The sequence below is a fragment of the Diadema antillarum genome, unplaced genomic scaffold (genome assembly GCF_040938485.1).
Source record: "Diadema antillarum isolate AM-2024a unplaced genomic scaffold, OU_Dant_1.0 seq00000971_RagTag, whole genome shotgun sequence".
NCBI lineage: Eukaryota > Metazoa > Echinodermata > Echinoidea > Diadematoida > Diadematidae > Diadema > Diadema antillarum.
Window position 1 is genome coordinate 57,004 of NW_027271814.1, and position 23,924 is coordinate 80,927.

Below are 23,924 nucleotides of genomic sequence, written 5' to 3' on the forward strand. Positions count from 1 at the left end.
AACAGCGAAGTGCTCATAAGTGCCTCACCGCGGGTACTATCACTATAATTATATGAGATTATACCCCAAGTAGATTATTATTAATATCAATTTTCTAGTGCAAGGGAGTTGTGTGAATTCATATTTCGACGTCCCGCTTGGTTTGGCAAAAAGAATTGATAGAATGTCTGGGTATTTGTCACAGTAACCGTTGTTGGATAGCGCTAAATTTACACAACAATCCTTGTACTAAAATGTATTAAAGGTCCTGTTTACCTTTGGTAGCAGTGATCTTAAAGTTTGTCAAGATATCACTTTTGATGCATATGTGTAGGCCTACTATGTATCGCAAAGTATCCTACCATAATTTTTTTTTCAATAAAGCCTAAAATATAAGGAGATACCACTATATCTCTCATTAAACCATAACTGCTGTATAGACGGTTTAGTCTGGAAACATTTTTATTATAACTATTGTTCACATTTTGTATATTTAACAATACTGAACGTCGATTATACTGGTTCAAAATCTTACATTGGTTATTTCTATCCCCAGCTCTCATTTTAGAACTATTTTAAAGCACCAATGCTGGGTTTTTGTTTCATCTGCAAATGGTAAATTATGCCTTTGATTTGCGCCGTGCTTTCTTCCTCTCAGTTTTTATCACATTCTTGGTCGCGCTTGATAACGGATCATCCATGTTTTCAAAAGCAACCAGTAGAATGCCATCCGCCTTATTATTATTATTATTATTATTATTATTATTATTATTATTATTACAGACAGACAAATCCTGTGACCATGCAAACCGACCCGGATTACCCTCTCTTGCCGTACGACCAGCCAGACTGGACCTTAAAATTGAACATGGTGCCCAAGTATAAACTTCAGGTGAGGAAACCATCAATCTTATATGATTTTTTTAAACACTAAATGCTTAGAATAAGCTTTCCCGGATAAGCTGATATTTGTTCAATTTCAATTCAGGTAAATTTCAATCTATTTTCATATTTCGAAAAAACAAAACAGAATACCCATCACTTTCGTTTGTTTAGAGAATATTGTAAAGAAGGGAAATATGAAATGAACGGATATATACAAAATAAACTTTATAGTGATAATAGTTAACTCGCATTTGTAATTTATCGTTTTATATCTACTGGCATAGTTCCTCAAAAAAATGAAAATAGCTAAAGTAGTACCAATTTTCAAAAAAGGACAGAAAGAATCCAATACAAATTATCGCCCTATTTCTTTGCTAACTTCATTTTCAAAACTTGTTGAAAGGTTGGTATATACGCGCACACACAAATTTCTCGAAAAGTGTGAAGTTTTTTGTAACTCCCATATTGGCTTTAGGAAAAACCACAGCACAACCCATGCCTTACTCACTTTTATCCATAAAGTTGCTCATGCTATATAGATGACGTCTCCCACACTATTGGAGTTATTCTTTTTTTAAGACATTCGACACAATCGACCACGATATTTTGATTTATAAACTACGACATTATGGTATACGTTGGGAGGCTTTGGACTGGTTTCGAGATTATTTATCAAACAGAAAACAATTTGTGACTATAAATGGCCGTGATTCTCAGTTGAAGTTGATTTCATGTGGGGTTCCACAGGGCTCTTTACTAGGTCCATTATTATTCATTTTGTGCATTAACGATCTTCCTAGTTCCTCACCAACTCTTTCCTTTGTATGTTTTGCTGATGACTCCAATTTGTTTTTTTACGCACAGAGATCCGTATACTCTTGTTAACACAATGAATAAAGAACTTAAATCTGTGCAGTCTTGGATATACGCCAATAGATTGTCACTTAATATAGATAAAACTCATTGTATGCTTTTTAGCAACAGTCTTAAAACCCTTCCCCTTCATATCAAGTTTAATGAAATTGAATTAAATCAAGTTAGTAGCATAAAATTTTTAGGGCTTTTTATTGATAGTGATTTATCTTGAAAATCCCACGTTAGTTATTTAACTAATATTCTTTCTAAAAACACGGGTAGTTCTTAATAAACTTAAGAGTGTTTTTCCTAGTCAAATCTTGCTTTTCGAAAATCTTTATTCTACTTTGATTACTCCGTACCTAATCATGGTATTCTTGTGTGGGGGAATGCAACTAGAAATCTTCTTGATGTACTATTCCGTATTCAAAAACGCGCCATAATCAACCATGTCGGATATACACATTTGTCCCACACGAATAACTTATTCTTTAAAGATAAAATACTGAAAACATCAGATCTGTTCAGTTATAACGTCGGCATATTTATGTATAAATTTTCTGCCAAGGAGTTACCGGATGCTTTTACTCGTATGTTCAGGAAAAACTATTTGATTCATAATTATCCTACCCACCAAAGTGACGCATTTCACCTTCCACGCACTCGAACAATTTTCGATTTAAAAAAAAAAACCGATAATGTATACGGGCCCCAGATACTGCATGACCTCTCCCCCGAAATAACAAGCTGCTCGTCTTTATATTCCTTCAGGCTGCGTTCACATAGAAGTATACTATTCGGGTGTTCGGGGCTCGTTTTCTAGGGCACGCGAATAGCGTGAATCGAACGATAGGATTTCCTCACACCGGTTCACATATTAAGAGGGCACTATTCGAAAGTACCGAATAGCTGCGAATATAGTATAGCAAAGTGGGAATCGAGCTTGTTCGATTTTCTTGCAGCGTATACCGTCTCTCGTTTATGAAAGATTAATATAAGCAAATCATGTTCTACCCCGGAAACAAATGATAGCACGGTCACAATAATGGTTCATATTTTAGTATAGTTTCTTTTTCTTCTTCTTCTTTTTTTAATCACAGAGGCACACCCCGCTTTTCTTATTTGGTACCATTAACTTGCCTGGTCTTATCTTCTATCCGTTCTCCGTTTCTTTTGCACAAACACTGATTACTCGAGGCTTACAGCCAAACAAGCTTGCTTTCATGTAGGTCCCATCATACTTCTCTTTGTTTAACCCCATTCTATTTCGACCAGTTATCATTACAATTGTTGTGTTATTACCATGTATATTGTTTGTTTTTGTACATTGTTTACAAGTTAAAAGAACCTGTATTATTATTTCTGATGTGATATTCATGTACGAGAAGTATGAAAATAATTGAATTGAATTGAATTGAATTGAATAGTTTGCAATGAATACTGAGGTATTCAAAGTGGAGTGGACGATAAACAGGTGAACACGAATATAACAGGTTTGGAAGCCCACTAAAAAGTCAAAATAGTAGACACAAAACAACTAAAACAACAACATGATGGAACGAGACTGGGACAACAACAAGACTACATCATGACACTCGGATGAAGGAAGACGAGACTATCGTGACAACTGACAACAGGACAGACAAGAAAATACAACAGAGACAGAGACCGATACCGAACATATTGTGACGTATAAAGGGGAGAATAAAAAATAGAGTAATTGCCGAAATGACATCGAAGTGACTTTGATCCTCACCCCCACCCCCGTTACTATGTTCGAGCAATAGTGGTGATAGCCAGTACTTGGTATTGCTGATTCTGCGAGTAAATAATAATGCCCCCTTTCAGGCTCCATTCCACTGGCCATCGGAGGCTCATCCGATTCCCGAATGCCAAAATTTCGGTGTTCCGATGAGTTCCGATGAAATCCGAGCCGACAAGCGGAATTTGGGGGCCCTGATTTCTAGCAAATCCAACAAAGATCTGACGTTGATCGGGGTAATCGGATCGAAGGCTGGTAGCCGCCCGATATCTGTCATCTGTTCATCCAGGGAGGTGCACCCTCACATGTACATACTCAAGAAATAGTATTTCATCATTCAACTTTATTTTATCAGTCTCGTGATTTTTTACTCGAAATATTCAAGGTCTACTTTAAAGTCTTCCAAGTGGTACATTTTTTTTTTACATTAAACTTACATCTCCATAATCGCTTGAATTGAATAATAATTACTTTTCCAATCGTGAAATCATACTAGTAGTTAAATATAGTCTTGGGTGCACATCACGACTGGGAGACCCGACACCCACGAGTTATACAGCTCACGAGTTATACAGTTTACAAGTCATACAGCCCTCTAGTTATACAGCCCACGAATTCGACACTAAGTAAATAAAGCCCAGGAGTTCGACATCAAGGAAAATAAGCCCACGAGCAACAAATGACTTTATAGCTGTATACGTCACTTTTTGTCTTCTGCTGAACACAACCTTGTGATAGTTTTAATGCAGTAACAGCTAAGCGTATATTATTATGTAGGCCCTATATATAAATCATGTCCTATTTCGGAAACAAATGCATTTTAGTATAGTTTTCTTTTTCTTTTATATCATAATGATGTAGGCATACCCCGCTTCCCTTATTTGGTACCTATTAAATCACCTGGTCTGAACTTCGAATATCCGTTCTCCGTTTCACTTTCACAAACACTTATTATCCGGGGCTTACAGCCAAACAACCTTGTTCTCATGTAGGTCCCGTTATGCTTCTCTTTGTACAACCCCATATCAATTTTTAACCACTTATCATTATAATTACTGTGTTATTATAATATATGTGTTATTTTTTTTTATAATTGCTGACAAGGTAAAATAACTAGTGATGTTAGTTTTTCTATGTAATATATTACGAGAAGTATGGAATAAATTGAGTTGAATTGAATTGATATTGAATTGAATTGTTTCCCTTTCAGTAAAAAGACATATATTTACTTAGAAAAAATAAATAAATAAATAGAATTATGTGAACATTCAGATCAACCAACTAGAAAAATACCCAGCTGTGAAATGAAGTTTACAAGGAAATATTTCACAAAATGGTCAATGTTACAGTGTACACCTGCTTTACATGATCTGGAGGGGCGTAGTCATTTGTGAAGGTGTTGATTTAGTATAAATTCAGAGCAAATAACGTAATCGTCTGTGAAGGTAGCGTTAAGGATTCGTAAAAAGAAGCATCATCTATGAAAACAGATATTCTATTTCAGGAAAAATGCACCGTTTTGAGGAGAATAATTTTACATACACACGTCACAAGTCAAGGTCAATTGCTGCGATATAAAATGTTTTTATCCGTCGAATATCATACGTTATAGTTACAGAGATAATTTCAAAATGAACTCCAAAACGTCTTAGCAGGCGGGTAGGATATCTATAAGGCCTACACTACTGAAGTGAGAAAGAAAGGGGGAAAATTACATCCTGTCCGTCTTCTAGCTAGAAATTGGAAAGCGTATTAAAAAATAGCGCGATGGCAATTTATCAGAGATATAAAATTAGACCATACATCATTCTTTTCCTCTTTTATTTATGCATGTTTGGTTTTTTGTTTGGTTTTTTTTTTGGGGGGGGGATGTGGGTTCCCATGAAGAGTACAATTTTATTTTATTTTTATTAATCGGTAACAATGTCGCTCCCCGTCGTGACAGGACTGCCCCCTAAAAGCCATACGTGTAGAAATACATACCTGATGTCGTTCATATTATGCAGATGGTGCTGTTCAATTAGTTACAATCTCCCGCTCATAGCGTATGACAAAGTTGCACTCGCAAGTGTGTTATCTTCCCCTTCGATGGAACACTCTGTACAGGAACATGCTTGTAATTGACATGGATATGACGCTGTTCATCCTGTCGGTCTCGTGAGCCTTCTTTGCGTAGTGTCGGTCTCGTGGGCTTTCTTATTTGAATTTGACTTTGACTTTGAATTTGAATTTATTCATTTCATTTCCATTTTTACATTTACATTGCATGGTTTTGTACGTATTGACACATAATATTACAGTAACATATCGGCATGAATTGACAGAATGTATAGGGTACTTATACAAACGGAAATGGGGTGACCCAACTAAAAGCATAGCTTGTAAAATTTGTAGGTCACCATGACGAGTAATATTCATAATTATGTACAGAGTAATTGAGAATATACCATAACATACAGACTCCTGAAACATATTTACATAACTTTTACATATTTACATCTTAAAGATAGTAAACATGAATGAGAAAGAGAGAGAGAGAAGGAGAGAACGAGAGAAATAGAGGAAATAAAGTGAGAACCAAAGGGGGAGAGAGGGGAAAGAAAAAGAAAGAAAGAAAGAAAGAAAGAGAAAAAATAAACAGTGGAATTAAAATGAATAGGAATTTCACATGAACAATAAACCATGTAAAAATTGATATAAGATTACCTTATAGGGTAAAAGTGTCCAGATATCTGGTATAAGATTACAAAAAAACCAACTAATTACATTGCGACATATTTACTCAGAAGACTTAGTTTTATTTGTATTTGAATGTTATGAGGCTTGTGGTTTGTTGAAGAGAATAGGCTAAAGAATTCCAATATTCAACTTGTATTTGAATGTTATGAGGCTTGTGGTTTGTTGAAGAGAATAGGCTAAAGAATTCCAATATTTTGGTCCTGCGAAAGCAAGTGTATTGTGTTTAAAGTTGGTTCTAATGGATTGCCTCGTGTCGGTCTCTTGAGCGTTCTTTGCCTTGTGTCAGTCTCGAAGGCTTTCTTTGCCTAAATAGTGTCGGTCTCGTGAGCCTCTTTTGCGTACTGTCGGTCTCATGGGTTTTGTTTGCGTAGTGTCGGTCTCACATGGGCCTTTTCTGCGTAGTGCCGAACTCATGGGCTGTATGACTAGTGATCCGTATCATTTTTGGGCTGTACGACTCATGGACCTATCTTTGATGTCGGTCTCGTGGACCGTATGACTCGTGGATGACCCCGTATACTGTTTACCTTTGAGAGCTGTAAGTGATGTTTGAAAATGTTCGAGTTATCACATTGATGCATCTTATTGTGTAGGTCAGTTGTATTATATACATATCATATTGATATAATTTGTTTTGTTATATAATTTGTATATTATATATAAAAAAAAAATCCTGCCATATAAAAGTTTTGCAATAAAGCCTACATAACATACAAGGAGATGTTACTATTTTTCTCACTAAACCACAACTGTAGACGGTTCGGTCTCGATACCATTTTATTAAAACTATTTTTCACATTTTGTATATTTACCAATACTTAACATTGATTACACTAATTAAAACTTTTACACTGGTTGTTTCTATCCCTAACTCACATTCCAGAACCATTTTGAAGCACTAAAGCTAGGTTTTTGTTTCATCTGTAAATGGTAAACAATGCCTTTAAACAATTTTATACGATATTTTTCTGACTGCTTATTTTTTCAATTCTATGATTACAATAAAATTTATTTTTTTCTACAAAATTGAACGAAGACCTTATTTTGAAATCCACGGTAACCACAGAGTGTTTTTATACTCATCTATTTTTTTTTTTTTAGGGGGGGGGGTGCATTATGCAAAAAAAAAGGGGGGAAATGATTACAGATTTCCGTAAAACAATCAAACGGCAAAGTAACATCATCATTTCAAAACATTCGTGACGAATCAGTATTATGAACAACCGCAACAAGACTATAGATAATTCACTTTTCACGGGAGAATCATGAGTCTGTTTACATGAATTAAATGAAGGAGTGTTTTTTCAGTATTTTTTCAATATCAAAATTGACGAGTAAAATCCGATCCTTATTTCGAAGAATTTGTTGTTTTTTTAAACCAAATCTGAGGGATAAATCAAAAAGTCTTTCATATCTAAGTTGGGAGGTGTATAAATACCCTTATGGAAAAAACACAGTGTTACCACACTGTGTTCACTACAATGAACTATGTGTAAAATGTGTGAATATACTGTGTTCATAGTGTTGTCACAATGTGAAATTACAAACTAAGTTGGTTCACCACACTACAACCTATAGTGTATAGTCATACACAGTTACCACAGGTTACCACATAATGGTCATAGTGTGTCACATGCTGGAGTATGTGGGCATGGTGTGTTCATAGAGCTGTCATCGTATGAATTTTCAGACTATATGTGGTTAACCGCATACTTATCATATGGTGACATGCAGCCACAGTGTGTCACATATCGCAGTCTATGGGAATAGTGCCTCCACAGAGATATCACAGTGTGAAACGATGGACTATGTAGTTTATCTCCCACTTGTCACATAGTAGTATACAGTTATCACAGGTACCACATAATACAGTCACAGTGTGCTTCATGTTTCAGTCTGTGGGGAAGATGTGTTCACGTAAGTGCACAGTATGTATTAAAGACTATATGTGACATACACCTCATGCTAATCTCATAGATATCACAGTTACCACAGCTTACCATATAATGACCACAGAATGTAGTGTTGCAGATTTGTCACAGCAGACCGACCCAAAGGTGATTTGGGAGGTGGTATAATGTACGTTTTAGTTATAATAATTGTTTGGCTGGGAAAAACATTCATTCACAATTTACATGGGACACGGGATATTTATGTGGTATTTTGAGACACATATCACAGGACAATATATACCGCTCTTCAGTACCACACAGGAATATACCATAGGGCCTACAGCAAAACCACATAGTTTCACACAGCAGTATCACATAAAAGTATCACACGATCGTAAGAGAAAATATCATAGGATATTCCTGGAGTAGTATGTCACATATACCACAGGACTACCACAGGACTATACCAAACAGCAGTACCGCACAGGAGTACCTCACAATCCTGGGATACAAATTTCTAAGTAAGAAAAGAGATTCCACAATTATACCCATTCTACAAATATCATGAACAATACATTTGAAATACAAGATAAGTATAATATGATGAAATGCAACACCACCACCTCTCATATTATCTAGGTCTACTATTGACAATCTTCATCATAATCGTCCGTCAATATTATTGCATGGTAACTTTTGACCGATTGTTAACAAATTCTAATATGAAAAAAACCAAACTTATCGAAATGCTTATTCGTACTCCTTATGTTTCAGTGCAACGAAGAAAACGTGTCTTTTAATAGAAAAGCTTTATTGAATATACATCAATTAACAGCAGATTTAACAGTTAGAATTCAATTGCTAACGTTTTTGTTACACAGTATATAATCATAGTGTCGCTGGGGTGACAAGACCTTGTATCTGAAATTTCGGTGAAAATGACTTTTTGGTGAGATAATCATCCTGCCTAAATCCTAGCTGTCGTACCCAAAAAATGAAATCATCGTGGTATGTCAAAAGAAAAGAATTCCAATTTGATAATGCGCTTTGGCTGCCATGTTTTTGTTTTGTGTTTTGTTTCTTTGTCTTTTTGCTCTCGTGAACATTTAACATTTTGTAGATACAACCAGGTCTTGTCGCCCCCTCGAAGAAAGGAGTTTGTTTGCTAATGGCATCAAACCATGAGCTACTATTCATAAAGAGTTGTTTGTGTACTTGGGACCACAACAATTTTGTCAATGGTGAGCAGTATGTCTCCCCCCCCAAAAAAAAAAAATAATAATACAATCCACTTATCGCATTGATAATACCCAATATGATTAAACCGTCTAGATGCTACTTCAGGGTCTTAAGATAAAACATCTTTGCTCTATTTTGCAGAAAGCCCCATTCAATTTTGTTAAAGCAGTCACAGAAGTAGCATGTTATGAGTTTGATTCTTCCAAGTTTAGCACTTTGATGCTCTTGGTAATGCATAACTATTCATGTGTGAACACAATAGACAGAACTTGGAGGGAAGAGATTCCTGACATGCTCTACAAAATTACTGCCTCATTTCTCTTTGACCACTGAAGCAAATCGAATGGGGGTTGCTGTAATAAAAATGACACGTACAATTTCTATAGCGCCATTTACCATTCTGATTGAATGATCTAGGCCGCCCGCGCTTGTAATGTGTGGGCAATGAGTTACAGTTTCATACCCTGGACTTTTATTTGGATTGATCCACTATTAATTTTTTAGAGCTATCGTTGCAGAGAGTACCGTTGTATTTTTTTCGGGGGGGGGGGGGGGATACGGTACACCTAAACAGGTTTAAAAACAAAAGATCATTTTGTACGGAACGAAAGGGTGCATTCTAGAAGTCAGCCATTGTATGAAGTAATGAGATTATTTCAATGGGAATATACTTAGTACATTACCAACTGAACTACTCTCTAAAAAAAGTCGAGTGGAAATATTTACTCTTAAAAGAGTGAATAAAAAAAGAGTGGATTTAGAGTGAAATTGGAGTGAATTTTGAGTGAAAATGTTCATTTTCACTCGTTTTAGAGTGACCTCAGGGATCACTCCAAAATCTTCGAGTGATCCTTGAGGTCACTCCAAAATGAGTGAAATTGAACATTTTCACTCAAAATTCACTCCAATTTCACTCTAAATCAACTCTTTTTTGTATTCACTCTTTTAAGAGTGAATATTTTCACTCGATTTTTTTTTTAGAGAGTATAGAGTGAATACGGAGTGTGGCAAGGCATGGGGGAAAAAAATCGATGCTCATGGCTGACATTGAAATTTGGATGAGAAAGAGAATCGCTGCGAAGATTTGGAACGTGAAATGATGATAACAAAAAAAAAACATTGAAAATTTCATTGAAGGAATTCCTTTAGTGTCCGTCCCTGACTTTTCAGGGAGTAGGGAAAGGTCAAGGATATACTGTCAAAACACGTATTAAACGTTCTGCCCACCCTAATGAACAGAGAATAAGTGTGAGAATAACAATTATAGTTCTATATAGAAAGCACAGCACAACTTTGACACGCAACAAATGAATGTACCTGAAGTACAGACGTGATTGAAGAATATACTGCAAAGTAAATGCATGCTACATAATCTACTGTTTTGTGACATGTAGAACTGGAAATGTATACATGATTTCGAGCTGTCACATATGAATTTACAAAGTATATACTTTTTCTCATTTTTTGTTATAATTTTTGTCTGTTTCTGTCTTTATTTATCTTTTTATCTATGCATTTGTTGTTACTATTGCTATCTTTTATCTTCATTTTATTTTATATATCTATTTTTGTGATTGATTGATTGATCGATCGATTTATTCATTTATTCATTCATTTATTTATTTATTCATTTATTTGTTTATTTACTTATTCATTCTTTAGCTGGGCACTCTCGGCACCCCGATCCAACGCTGGCGTTTACCGGGGGCTCCCGAGGACTTCGAGGTGCACATCAAGAGGGACGACATGACCGGGAGTGTTCTTTCCGGGAACAAGGTACAAGTCGAGGCAGTAAAGGCCCTGCATCACGCCACACATAAGCCCTCCCCTTTTAGAATTAATAAATGAAAGATGGGAGGGAGTAGAGCATACTTACTGGAGACATTCCTTGCTTTGTTTCTCGCCTCAGGCGTAAGTCATGTCTTAGTATACAAAAACAATGATGCACAGGACAGAGTGGATCGGTGAGAATTGGATGCGCGAGTTAAACTTTGGAACTGTTTAAACTCACGAGCGCAGCGAGTGGGTTTTAGACTGTTCCAAAGTTAAACGAGATCATCAAATTCTCATTGATCCACGAAATAGGCCTGTGCACCATTTGTGTTATAAAATGGGCCCGTAGATTCATGAAATACAACCATTTTCCCCATCATGCATATCCGGTACACCTACAACACTGCACAAGACTTGAGCCATGCGTTCGGATTTTACTGGACGCATGGCTCAGTGTGGATCAGTAAAAATCACTGCATAACAACTGACCAATCAGATTGCAGAGATTCTAAAGCCAAAGTTTACAATATTATCTTTAGCTTCCACCTAGCAATTCGGATTGTGAAGATGAATGTTTGTGGCTCAGGAAGGAGGAACTACGAACTGCGAAACTGCAAATGCAATTAAAGTCCACGTTGCCATTGTTCGATTTCACATCAACAGTTTTGTACTCACTGCATTGGTTTGGGGTATTTTCACTCCTTTTCTTCTTCTTCTCGTGTCTTAACGTTTTTTCCCAATTGAATACTGATGTGATAATCATAAAAATTAGATTTACGAGATTGATAAAGCATAAAGTATTGAAGTTTCTTTGCACATTACTGGATGGAATTACATGGATATTTTGAATGAAGTGATTTCAAAGTAACAGTCTCATCCCTTTCTCAGATTGTTGTTGCTGTGTTTTTTTATTCATTCGTTTCTCTAAATCCTTCATCTCCATCCTCCATCTCCATTCTCTACATCATCCCGTTGCCATAGGTACGCAAGCTAGAGTTCCTGATGGCCGACGCTGTGTCACAGGGCTGTGACGCCATCATGGCGTGTGGGGGCGTCTTCTCAAACTCGTGTCGCGCCGCCGCCATAGCTGCCCGACAACTCGGGCTGGACAGCCACCTGTTTCTTTGGTCCAGCGGAATGGTGAGCCTTTACCTGCAGCTTCCTTACCTTGATCGATGTATAGTCAATTAATTCTTCTCATGCCAGGGACTTGGACTGTGTGTGTGTAGCGCTGTAGGGTTTAATGTGTCAATCCGCACTCACAGCACACGAAGGGTTAAACACATTCCTTCGGCGGGCTGTATTTTTTTATATTTTCATCAGTTCCTGCAAGCTGCGGAAATAACTATACAACAGGAGTCAATTGGTGAATATTGAGTATCATTAAAGTAACGACAGAAAATGTTCCTCATTTATTCTCTATGGCGATGACAAAATTTCACAGTATAGAAATAAAAAAGATTAAGTATTCAGTAAATGAAAATGATAATTACGGAGAACAAATACCTCACACTCATCCTGCACCATTCCTTGTTCTAAAAAAAAAGACCAAAAAAATCCATACAAATAAGAAGGTTTTCATAATGTAGTTCATAGATCACTTCAGATCTTCACGACAATCTTAGCAATTTCATTTTCACCAAAGAAAATTTAAGTACAAAAAAGCAGTGCAGCCAGAAATGACATATAAGACCTGTGATATCATGCAAATGACGTTTGAGAACTTCAACTTCAACTTCAATTTTTTTCATATTTCTTGGTGAAAGAATATATAAAATACAACTGAATATGATGATAAAAGAGGAAATAAAAATGAAATGAAATTAAATGAAGAGGAGATCCATGACTATCTCTCAAAATATAAAAAAGGAGAAAGAAAGGGACGGAAGGATGAATGAGGGAAGGTATACGGAAGGAAGGAAGGAAGGAAGGAAGGAGGGAAGGAAGGAAGAAAGAAAGAAAGAAAGAAAGAAAGAAAGAAAGAAAGAAAGAAAGAAAAAGAAAGAAAGAAACTATATGCATACACTGGCAAGCCCGACATGAGCCCCATATACAAGTAAGTCATGGTTTGTTGCTTTGTGGGTGTACAGGATCTACCCTTCACGGGAAATACTCTCCTTGACCGACTCGTTGGCTGCCACTTCTACCTCATCCCTCTCGACTGCCCGTACTCCACAGACGTCTTCCCGAGAATGATGAAGCTGAAAGAGCACCTCAGGTATCCGTACTTGAATACCAACACATGAGAAAATTTGCTGTGAAAATACAGTGTGGCATCTCTTTATGAGCTCTTACAAAATGCATGCGATGCCACATTCATCAGTATTATTCTATAATGTAAATGGATGCGACAAAAACAGAGCGCGTGCATTTTTTCGGTCCGATTGTCTTCCTTTTATGTAACGCGTAACAACTTGATCATCCTGCCATTTTGTACTTTGATGTGTTTTTTCTAGAAAGATCGATATAGGCAGTTTTCAGTCGCTGTATTTTTTGTTTGTTTGTTTTATGAATACTTAAGATTAAAGATATAAATTGGGCAAAATAGAAGAATCAGAAAAGTACAGTGTACTTCATTTTCTTCGCAAAATGAATAACAAATCTGTAATGATTCAAGGTATAAACTTGGCAACAAACTTGGCAACACAAAGCAAAGATTTATGTCAAGTCATGCTCGCTGACTGTTCTCATTGGTAAGTATCATTCATATCAAACAAATGATATACTAGTAGACATGGAGACCTCTCTAATACAGCAAGCTATCTTTCATCTGTAAGGCTGTGTCGTTACCCAATATTGTGTAATGAACATGTGTAGTAACCATGGCTTTGATGGCATGTTTGGCTTATAGTGAGACGAAGGGAAAGAAGGCGTACACGATTCCCTTCGGCGGATCGAACGAGGTCGGGGTGTGGGGCTACATCGACTGCTTTCGGGAACTTATGAGTCAGGTAGGCCTACGGCAGTTTGATCCAATGATCTGTATAGAAAGTAGATCTAGATACTTATTGGCCAATCGCTTTGAAGCCACTGCGCCGCCATTTTACCACGCACGTCGCCCATACACTTGTATACGGTGCTCACGACATCACGTGATCTTGGTGTCAGTCTCTGTTTGAAAAAGCGTGCAAGTCTCCATAGAGTGTGCCTGGTAACATGGCGGCGCGGCGGCTTCACTTGTTTGTACAGCGGCCCGATTTCATAAAAAGTCTATTATGATAGCAACTCCTGCTGGAATGGCAATGGTCATGGTAACGACAAGAGTCCAGCCTCCTGATTGGCTGTTGCTATTGGAAGTTGTCATCCAAAAGAGTTGCTATCCTAACATCTTTTATGAAATGGGGCCCATTGGTTTGATCCCTCCTGTGGCCCCTTCTCTCACTCTCTCTCTCTCTCACTTCACTCTTCAAAATATCGTATGCCCCCCCCCCCCAAAAAAAAACAAAACAAAACAAAACAAAACAAAACAAAACAAAACAAAACAAAACAAAATAAATATAACGGGACCACCTGCAACCATAACTTTAAAACGAGTGAGTTCATCCAAATAAGAATATAGGGTATGGAAACTATAACTTATTACCCAGATCTATACAGAAAGCCCCATCCGATTTACTTCAGTGGTCAAAGGGAAATGAGGCAGCAGCTGTGCTAAGTACCTGGTTACGTTCATATTATATTCAAGCCTGCTTTCCGGGTGTTATAGTTTAAGTCATGGTGCTACAACAGTTAGCTTCATGTTTAAACATTGTGATCCCAGTCTCAGTTTGGACGATTTGGTATTCTTTTCATGACCAACCCCCAGGGACTCCACGACCGATTCACCGACGTCGTCATAGCAGCGGGAAGCAGCGGGTCGGTAGCGGGCCTGGCCATCGGTAACCATCTCACCGGTGGAAAACTGAAGTGAGTCAACGTGTTGAAACACTTAGTTTTGAGTTTTACATTGATTTTGATACTCTAAATAACATCTTCACGTGATATCACTGCTTTTGGAATTACCATAGCATATTCTGGGCCCCCTTCATAAAACTTGTTATCAATCACAAGTCACGATAATCAAATGGTTATAAACTACTGAAATTCTTGCATCTGATTGGCTGAGAGCAAATTTGTCATAGAAATGTGGCAGTTGTTACTGATGACAAGACATTATGAAATGGGACCCTGGTCTAGACTCACAAGTAGGTCTACAATGCCGTCCCATTTTCAAATTGACTTTAATGATCAGTGAGAAAAATATTGAAGTCCTTAAACTGTTAAAAAAAAAACCCCGCAAACTACTAAAATCGAACGTATAGGCTGTATAATAGGAAGGCTATGGCAGTTCGATGTGTCTCGTGTTACAATGAATTCCAGCATTCTTTCAAAACATTGTATCCACCATTCTGCAGCGCAAGACAGAAACAACAGAAAGTAGTGAATAGCGCCCGCTATTGCGGCGATCATTCACATCGACGCGGATTATAATGATTGAACATGGTACATCGTTACCCGTTCACTTCCCCGCTATAAATGTAGGATCCACGGGATGGCTGCGTGCATGGACCAGAAGTTCTTCCACACCGAGATCGACAAGATCCTGCGGTCACTCGGCCTCCAGGGGCAAGACGGTACGACAGGCGTGAAAGCAGTCGACATCGTTAGCATTTACGAAGAGGTGGTCGGGAATGGTTATGCGAAGAACACGATCGAGGAGCTCGGTACGAGAATTTGGTTTATTTGATTTCTCTCATCCCCCATCACCTTTCATTCTAGTTAATGTATGGGTATTTTTGCCCTAGGTTTTTCTGTCGGTCTCTCCCCCCCCCCCCCCCCCTCCTCCCCCCAATCTTTTTTTTTTTTTCTTTCCTGGCTTTCTCTCTCTCTCTCTCTCTCTCATTCGCTCTTTCTATCTTTCGTATTCATTTTCTGTGTAATTCTGTGTATTTTTTGTAGAGGTCCCCAGCCCTTCCCACCCCCGTTACAGCATCCCCCGCGTGTGTGTGTGTGTGTTTGTGTGTGCGTGTGCTTTTACGTGAAAACTTTTAAAATTGCACCAGCCTCCCCGTCCCGGAACCGGGACCCTGCTTGGTTGGTGTTTTGTTTTTGTTTTTTCTTGAAACTGTCTGATTCTATAGGGTATCACGCATTCTGTCCACAGATTGCATAGAGAAGGTGGCAATGAACACCGGAATACTGGTGGACCCAGTCTACTCCGGAAAGGCAACATACCACCTTATCAAAAAGATGAGGGAAACTCCCGGGGTGTTCAAGGGGAAGAAGATCCTCTTCATTCACACGGGTAAGTCCATTCACACGGATGAGTCCATTCACACGGGAGAGCCCATTGACATGGGCGAGTCCATTCACGCAGGAGGGTCCATTCTCACACGATCTATTAAAGTCGGTCAATTATGCGGTTCGGGTTCCTCGTACTTTTGATAACGTGGATATTATACCGCTTTGCTTAAGCCAAAGCAACTGATCTTTCTGGAGGAGTGAACGAAAGGCTGTTAGGTAATGTAGGACCGTATTCTCCATGGACGACAGCTCAAAGTTCAATCGTGCTTGTTTTCGTTCGCTTTCTTTTTTTCGATGTGCTTTTCATTATTTCATAAAAGTCATGCTCTAAATTTTAGCAATGTAACCCGGAGTTAACAAGAGCCCCTATTGTCCAGATAGCTTTTAATCATGGTTTAAATTTGACCATCCTTCATGAATAGGTCAGAATGGCCCCGATACAGATGTCTCGTGTAAAGATCAGCTTGATATACAACGTTACTCATTCTTATATAAATCTTTTTTCGAGAAAAAGGCGTAAAAATTATGGCAGTCAAAGATTTATGACATCAAAACAAGCAAAACAAAACGAACCACGTTAACCTGTTAACAATCCTCGAATAATTCCTTTATAACCCAGTAAAATTGGCATGTGCATGGCTGTATCCGTCAAGATATAACCGTTTAAGAATGAAAACAAAAATGAATTAAACTGAATTGAACCGTACGAGTGTGCTAGCGAGTCATAAAAAAAAAAGAATTCCAATAGCATATCCATCATGCAGGTAGTTCAAATATCAGTACGCATCAATTTGCAATTGTTTGTGATTATTCCATTCGTTTACAGGGGGTGTGTTCGATCTCTTCAGTGGAGGGGTGGGCAGTGCTATGAGCGCCAAGAGCCACGATGAGAATAGGGTGTACAACTGGATGGAGCTTAACGACTGTCCCCTCGGCACTACAAAAATGGAAAAGTCCATCTAATCCGCGGATGAACCACAATATGTCATAACCAGTGCAATTGAAGATTCGAAATGTCTTTTTACTTTGTTACAGTCGTTTGACAATCTTGCATGTCTCTATTACTTGAAAAACTTATAGATGGAAATCGATTAATAATGTGACCGACCAAGATGGAATCAGTCTCTTTAATTATTAAGGACATGACTGAAACTCTATGTCCACATTTACTGCTTTATTTTTATTTTTTATACTATTTTTTTTTCATTAACGGTAAAAAGAAATCTCTTCAAAATGTAGTACATAGATAAGATTGTATTTACATAATTTTATATATCGCCGTTAATTCACATAAAGATCAATTTTCTTTCCATCTTGTCGAATTAAAAAGAATCATCTCAATCAACGTTTTGCCACGAATGCACGTTTTTATCGAGCATAAAGGCAGGATGCTGCTTCATAAAGAGGTAGCCCCTTTCACACTTTGCCGGATAGGCCCACCGTACAAGAAACGGGCAATATTTTGCTCATCCGTTGTTCTAATCGTCAATCCAGTGGACAAAGTTTCAAGCTTCCGTTTTAGAGAAGCGTAGCTAGGGCCTACATGCACTGTCTAGGGGCCAAAATACACCTGGAGCGATTGTGTACGGAACCAGTACTAAGTGGAAGGTGCGCAAACGCATGAGAAACGAATATGAACCGAATGCCAACGTGACGAATCGCACGCGGAACAAATTGGTGACGCATTAGACGTACATCGCACATCAGAGAATTGTGTGTATGAGTTTGTTGTGCTGTACATAGCCGTTTAATCCGTCCCATTTCTTGCAGGAGACCTAGCGAAAGGAAACGCGTGGAAAACGACAAAGTACAGTACAGATACAGGAGAAAGCGTACAACTATTGGACATGGGTCAGATCGCGCTATGCGTTTTTGGCAAAAAAAACACACAACAAACAAACCAACAACAACTTTGTGCATGCTCTGACGGAAATCACCGGAAGATAAACGTCCATGCAAAGGATAAAAAGGACATGAAACAAATTTTTTACGGATATCATTGGATACCAAAAATTGACATTCGTTTCTCATGCGTTTGCCTTATCCGGCAAAGTGTGACAGAGGCATTATGATCGATTGATCTTTCGCTCGACGAGTGTAACTGTCATGGTTCGGTTAAGGACCGACAGTAAATCACAGAGGGAGAAAACTTATTGAGGACAGTTAACACATCAAACTGACTAAGACAAATGACTTTAAGTTTAGAGTAATTCTGTCAAAGTTTGATAAATTCTGAATTACAGGGTAAATAATACACAATATCTCTATGACAAAACTATATCCGCAACTTCTGAATTATATAGGAAAGCAGTTGTGGAAATTGATTATTAATTTTCGACTAATGAAATCACACACGCAAACATACGGAGTCACGCAAAGACACACAAATGAAAAACCTGACAGTTCGCGGTTTCCGCCCTGTTACACTTACAGCTAACACACGCGAGCTGGAGAATGAAGGTACACGACGATGATTTCTGCGTCGGTGCGGAGGTGAAATAATGACGAACTTGGCGATTATAATGCCGCCGTCCTTGCGACGAGTCCCCAATGTCGCTGACGAACTTGAAGACTCAATGGCAGATAGTTTAAAAGGGAATAGGTTCCAGTGATCGCACCTGTGCCTTCTTTTACTCGCGAAGTAAAAATAAAACAAATTTGGACACCGTTTAAATTTAGTGGAGAAGGATGGAAGAAAATTGGGAAATAAGATAACTGACAACTTCCAAGCTTATACTTGTGACAATAGCTCTGCGAATCGAGCGTGAGATCAATCCTGATCTTAAAGGGAAGCAGTCCTGAGATTTTCACTGTACTGATAATTAAGAAGAGTAAAAAATATAACCTTTCACCAATTTATACGCGTGGACATCAAAAATTGTCTCCGTACGCGATTTTTAAAAAATAATTCCTGCAAGCGATCGTGTAAGAGCCTGCCAAAAGGTGCAACGTCATTGATGCCCTACTCTCAAGTTGACAGCCGTGACTCAGAAAACCAATTTAAGTGTTCAAAATGATCATATCTGATTTTTTCATGAAATGTGACAATATGTGGTTTTATTATTTCAAACAAAATATTTCAAGCTTATTTATATATACAATTAGTATAAAAATAAATAGTAAACATGTATATATAAATAACTAGGGATGACGAGCAGAACACCGCTGGAAAGAGTTGTGCATCGATGACGTATGACTCTCCGCCAAGACTTGCTCATTTGCAGAGTCACACTTTTTTAACCGAAATGTACGAGCCTATTTGGTGATTTGAAAGTTTGTTTTTGATGAAAGTAGTTCATTGGAGGTACCAACAACAACATATTTTTTTAAATGTCGTGAGGACTGCGTCCCTTTAAGTCTGTTTCATAAAGATACTTGCACTTGATTTAAAGCACATATTTCACAGCAGACAGGGCGTGACTTTTTTGAATCGCATCAATCGTAAGATCAATCTTACGATCTTTTGTATGTGTGTGTGTGTGTGTGTGTGTGTGTGTGAAAAGGGCTCCAGACAACCCTGTATCATTCGCGCATGGTATGAGTGTTTTACGTAACAATACTAAATGTATATCATGCATATCACCTCGCAATGTATAGGCCTGTCATTGTAATAATCAATTTGGATAGTTTATTTTTGTACAAGCTAATCTATATTTTGCACTTTACATCTAAAACAGTAACAGGCCTTATACAATTACACATATACTCCATTTTACTCCATTGACTCGCCACTATTGGATAAGCAGTTTTCAGCAGCTTCTTTTTTTTTACTACAATTATAAAATAAACAAATGTATACATGTATAATATGTATTATTAGTGACATACAAAATGTTATATAATGGACATGTAGAAGAATAATCATAGGTGTATTCGTATATGATTATTAACCTCATATAGTAGGTTCAAGCCTTTTCCAGCAGACCCTGCAGTCTAACTGCTGCCCCTGCAACTGCTGCATAGCTACTGAGGTTGCTTCTATGAAGCCAGTATGACATGTGGTTGTATTGCCCCTATGTATTAAATCAACAAACATTGTTCTGTGCAAACACCTGTAACTTCCCCAGCACAGTGCTGCTCCTTATTTTGTAAACAGTCTTTCATCTGATACTTGTACTTTATTAAAAAAAAAAATCACAGTGCGTTGTCAAATATTTATACTTTACCTTTGTGATATTGGGCACTGAAATAAAGAAATAAAAAGGAATGTGAACGTGAAAATGTCAGTATGTACACAGTCTACACACACACAATGACAAGACTAATGACAGTGTCTGCTGAGAGAGCATTATTATGATGGTTATTTTCATGACATGAAAATGCATTGCATGTTCCAAGTGTGTGTATTATGTGTGAATGTGTTTGTGCAGGGAGGTAGAAAGGAGTGTGTGTGTGTGTGTGTGTGTGTGCGCGCATCTCCTCATATTGAGCAAAATTAGATAAAACGTATAGAAACTTGTACGCACTACATTATGTTACAAGGTGCGGCATGGCGCTGTCATAGAATTCGTCACTTATACTTTGAACTTGAGAAGACCACGTAATTGCACTCCTTTTCCTCATTTTTTTTTAATCATTATCCGACAGGTTCGATATAAGTGAATTCGAGGACACAACGATGTTGAAGTTTTTTTTTTTTTTTTTTTTGCATTGCGTGTGTGTGTGTGTGCATCTCCTCGCTCATATTGAGCAAGAAACTTGCACGCACTACATATGTTACATGGTGCGGCATGGCGCTGTCATAGAATTCGTCACTTATACTTTGAACTTGAGAAGACCACGTAATTGCACTCCTTTTCCTCATTTTTTTTAATCATTATCCGACAGGTTCGATATAAGTGAATTCGAGGACACTACGATGTTGAAGTGTTTTTACATTGTGTGTGTGTGTGTGTGCAGGCGCGCCGGAAGCAGTTTTGGATTGGGGGGGCAAACATTGGAGGGGGCTCAAGATTAGACCATGCATATGTTACACAATATAGACACACACACACACACACACACACACACACACACACACATCTAATATATATATATATATATATATATATATATATATATATATATATATATATTTATATATAAAGTGGAGTACGGTGGGTCGAAACATGGGGGAACCATAAAGTAATTTTGACGGTCTGTATGCTTGTGCGTGTGTGCGTGAGCAATAATGGGACTACAATACATTACGGAATGTGATACATTCAACAATCATTGTCATTGAGGGACATTGTAAGTTTTCCTTACATGGATTATGGAATGACGGTGTGAAACAATCGACAAATTATATACTGTCAGCAACATAAGGTGAATGGCATAACAATAAAATGCGAGCGAGCGAAGCGAGCGAGCTTTAAAATTTTTATATTCTGCAGTTCCAAAACTGGAGTTTTAATTGTAGCTATATATTTCGCTTTGGAAATAAATGGGGGCGCATCGGGCGCAACTGCTGGCAATTATTGGCAGCAACATTAGGAGAATGGCATAACGATTCAATGCGAGCGAGCGAAGCGAGCAAGCTTGAAAATTTTGACATTCTACAGTCCCAAAACTGGGGTTTGTAGCTATATCTTTCACTTTGGAAATTAATGGGGCGGCGCATCGGGCGCAACTGCTGGCAATTACTGGCAGCAACATTAGGAGAATGGCATAACGATTCAATGCGAGCGAGCAAAGTGAGCGAGCTTGAGAATTTTGACATTTTACAGTCCAAAAGCTCCCGTTTGTAGCTATATCTTTCGCTTTGGAAATTAAGGGGGGGGGCATCGGGCGCAACTGCTGGCAATTACTGGCAGCAACGTTAGGAGAGTGGCATAACGATTCAATGCGAGCGATCGAAGCGAGCGAGCTTGAAAATTTTGACATTTTACAGTCCCCAAACTCACGTTTGTAGCTATATTTATCTTTCGCTTTGGAAATTAAGGGGTAGGGGCATCGGGCGCAACTACTGGCAATTACGGTCAGCAACATTAGGAGAATGGCATAACGATTCAATGCGAGCGAGCGAAGCGAGCGAGCTTGAAAATTTTGACATTCTAGAGTCCAACAACTGCCGTCGTAGCTATGTTTTTCGCTTTAGAAATTAAGGGGGAGGCGCACCGGGCTCAACTGCTGGATGCGAGCGAGCGAAGCGAGCGAGCTTTTGAAAATTTTGACATTTTACAGTCCAAAAGCTGCCGTTTGCAGCCATATTTTTTCCCTTTTATTCCCATATATACATATTTATTTATTTATTTTATTTTCTTTGTTTATTCATTTATTTTTATTATTATTATTTTATTATCATTATTATTTTTTTTTTTTTGGGGGGGGGCTTTTTGGGGGGGCAAAAATGCGTTTTGCCCCCCCACTTTTTGGATTGGGGGGGCGGCCGCCCCCCCTGCCCCCCCACTTCCGGCGCCTATGTGTGTGTGTGTGTGTGTTTCAATTTAGAATGATTACCTACCATGCTCACTACTTATTAAACATAACGTATCGAGCAAGACGATTTGTTTTGAGATGGGTCAACTAAAATCTCTGATTCAAGATGACCAGAAAGTTCGATGAGTTTTCAAAAGGAACAAAACGAGATTAAACAGATGACGTATTCTCTGTTTCATTTAGTGTTTCTTAACAATAATCCACGTGGGTGAATGAAACTATCCAATAGAATGGTCCCATTCATGCCATGCATAAAACGAATTGCAGTTTGAATATTGGGAGGGTCATTCAGTACACTGTATACATGCCGTACGTTCAGCAGCAGCTAAAACTTTATGAAATATGAACATTTTATATTTTTCATTTATATCACTGAATGTTTGTGCAAACGTAATATATGCCTACTAAGTTTAAATTCAAGTTCAACCCGATTTTTCTCCATCTCCAAAATAATCAAAAAGCACATAATTATGTACAATGTAAATAAAATCAATGGAAAGAGATGCCACAAGAAGTACTTAAAAAATACGGTACATCTCACCTAGTAGATGAGAATTTAAGAAGTGAGATATTTTTTGATTGATAATCAATTAAGGGGATGGCTGAAGACTACCCACACACACAAAAAAGCGAAGCTTGTGTATTGTTGATCCCACCAGTTATAATAAGTATACAAAAGAAGAAGAAGAAGAAGAAGAAGAAGAAGAAATGCTTGGTCGCCACAGTACATATTACGTAATCAATTGACAAACTTGACCATAATGATTCATGAAAGGATCATAATCTTGTTTAGGAAATTAAGAAAACTATTAAAAATGAAGTGAATAAATCCAACTATGAACAACTTATACGAACATCGTGGAAGAGGATATGCCTGTATTAGACTTGCAATCAGGACTTATTGTACGTTCCAAGAGGGAGACGAAGAGACATTCTGAAAGTGAAAATTAACATGCACCTAATAGCATTATAAACGCCGTTTCAAAACGCTTATTCAAAACGCACAGAAAGGTGCGCTTACGACCAGCGATTCTCTCTATATCATACGTTTATTGAAGAAGCATAAACCGAAAATCCTGAAAAATGTTGAACAGCTC

General features: G+C 37.9%; 1 protein-coding gene across 1 annotated transcript; it reads left to right on the forward strand.

The window, feature by feature from the left end:
- The first annotated feature begins 781 nt into the window (after window positions 1-781).
- Window positions 782-17,370, forward strand: LOC139741983 (uncharacterized). Its single transcript, XM_071652548.1, has 9 exons — window positions 782-871; window positions 11,014-11,127; window positions 12,106-12,264; window positions 13,215-13,342; window positions 13,976-14,075; window positions 14,930-15,030; window positions 15,646-15,827; window positions 16,268-16,408; window positions 17,234-17,370. The coding sequence occupies exons 1-9, from the start codon at window positions 782-784 to the stop codon at window positions 17,368-17,370; spliced, it is 1,152 nt and encodes a 383-aa protein (XP_071508649.1).
- Window positions 17,371-23,924: the final 6,554 nt, after the last annotated feature.

What these genes read in the sequence shown, in the direction of transcription:
- LOC139741983 (XM_071652548.1), top strand. Translation starts at nt 782, where the DNA reads ATGCAAACCGACCCGGATTACCCTCTCTTGCCGTACGACCAGCCAGAC. An exon ending in TGCCCAAGTATAAACTTCAG is followed by an intron (nt 872 to 11,013) that starts GTGAGGAAACCA and finishes TTCATTCTTTAG; the next exon opens with CTGGGCACTCTCGGCACCCC. An exon ending in GTGTTCTTTCCGGGAACAAG is followed by an intron (nt 11,128 to 12,105) that starts GTACAAGTCGAG and finishes CCGTTGCCATAG; the next exon opens with GTACGCAAGCTAGAGTTCCT.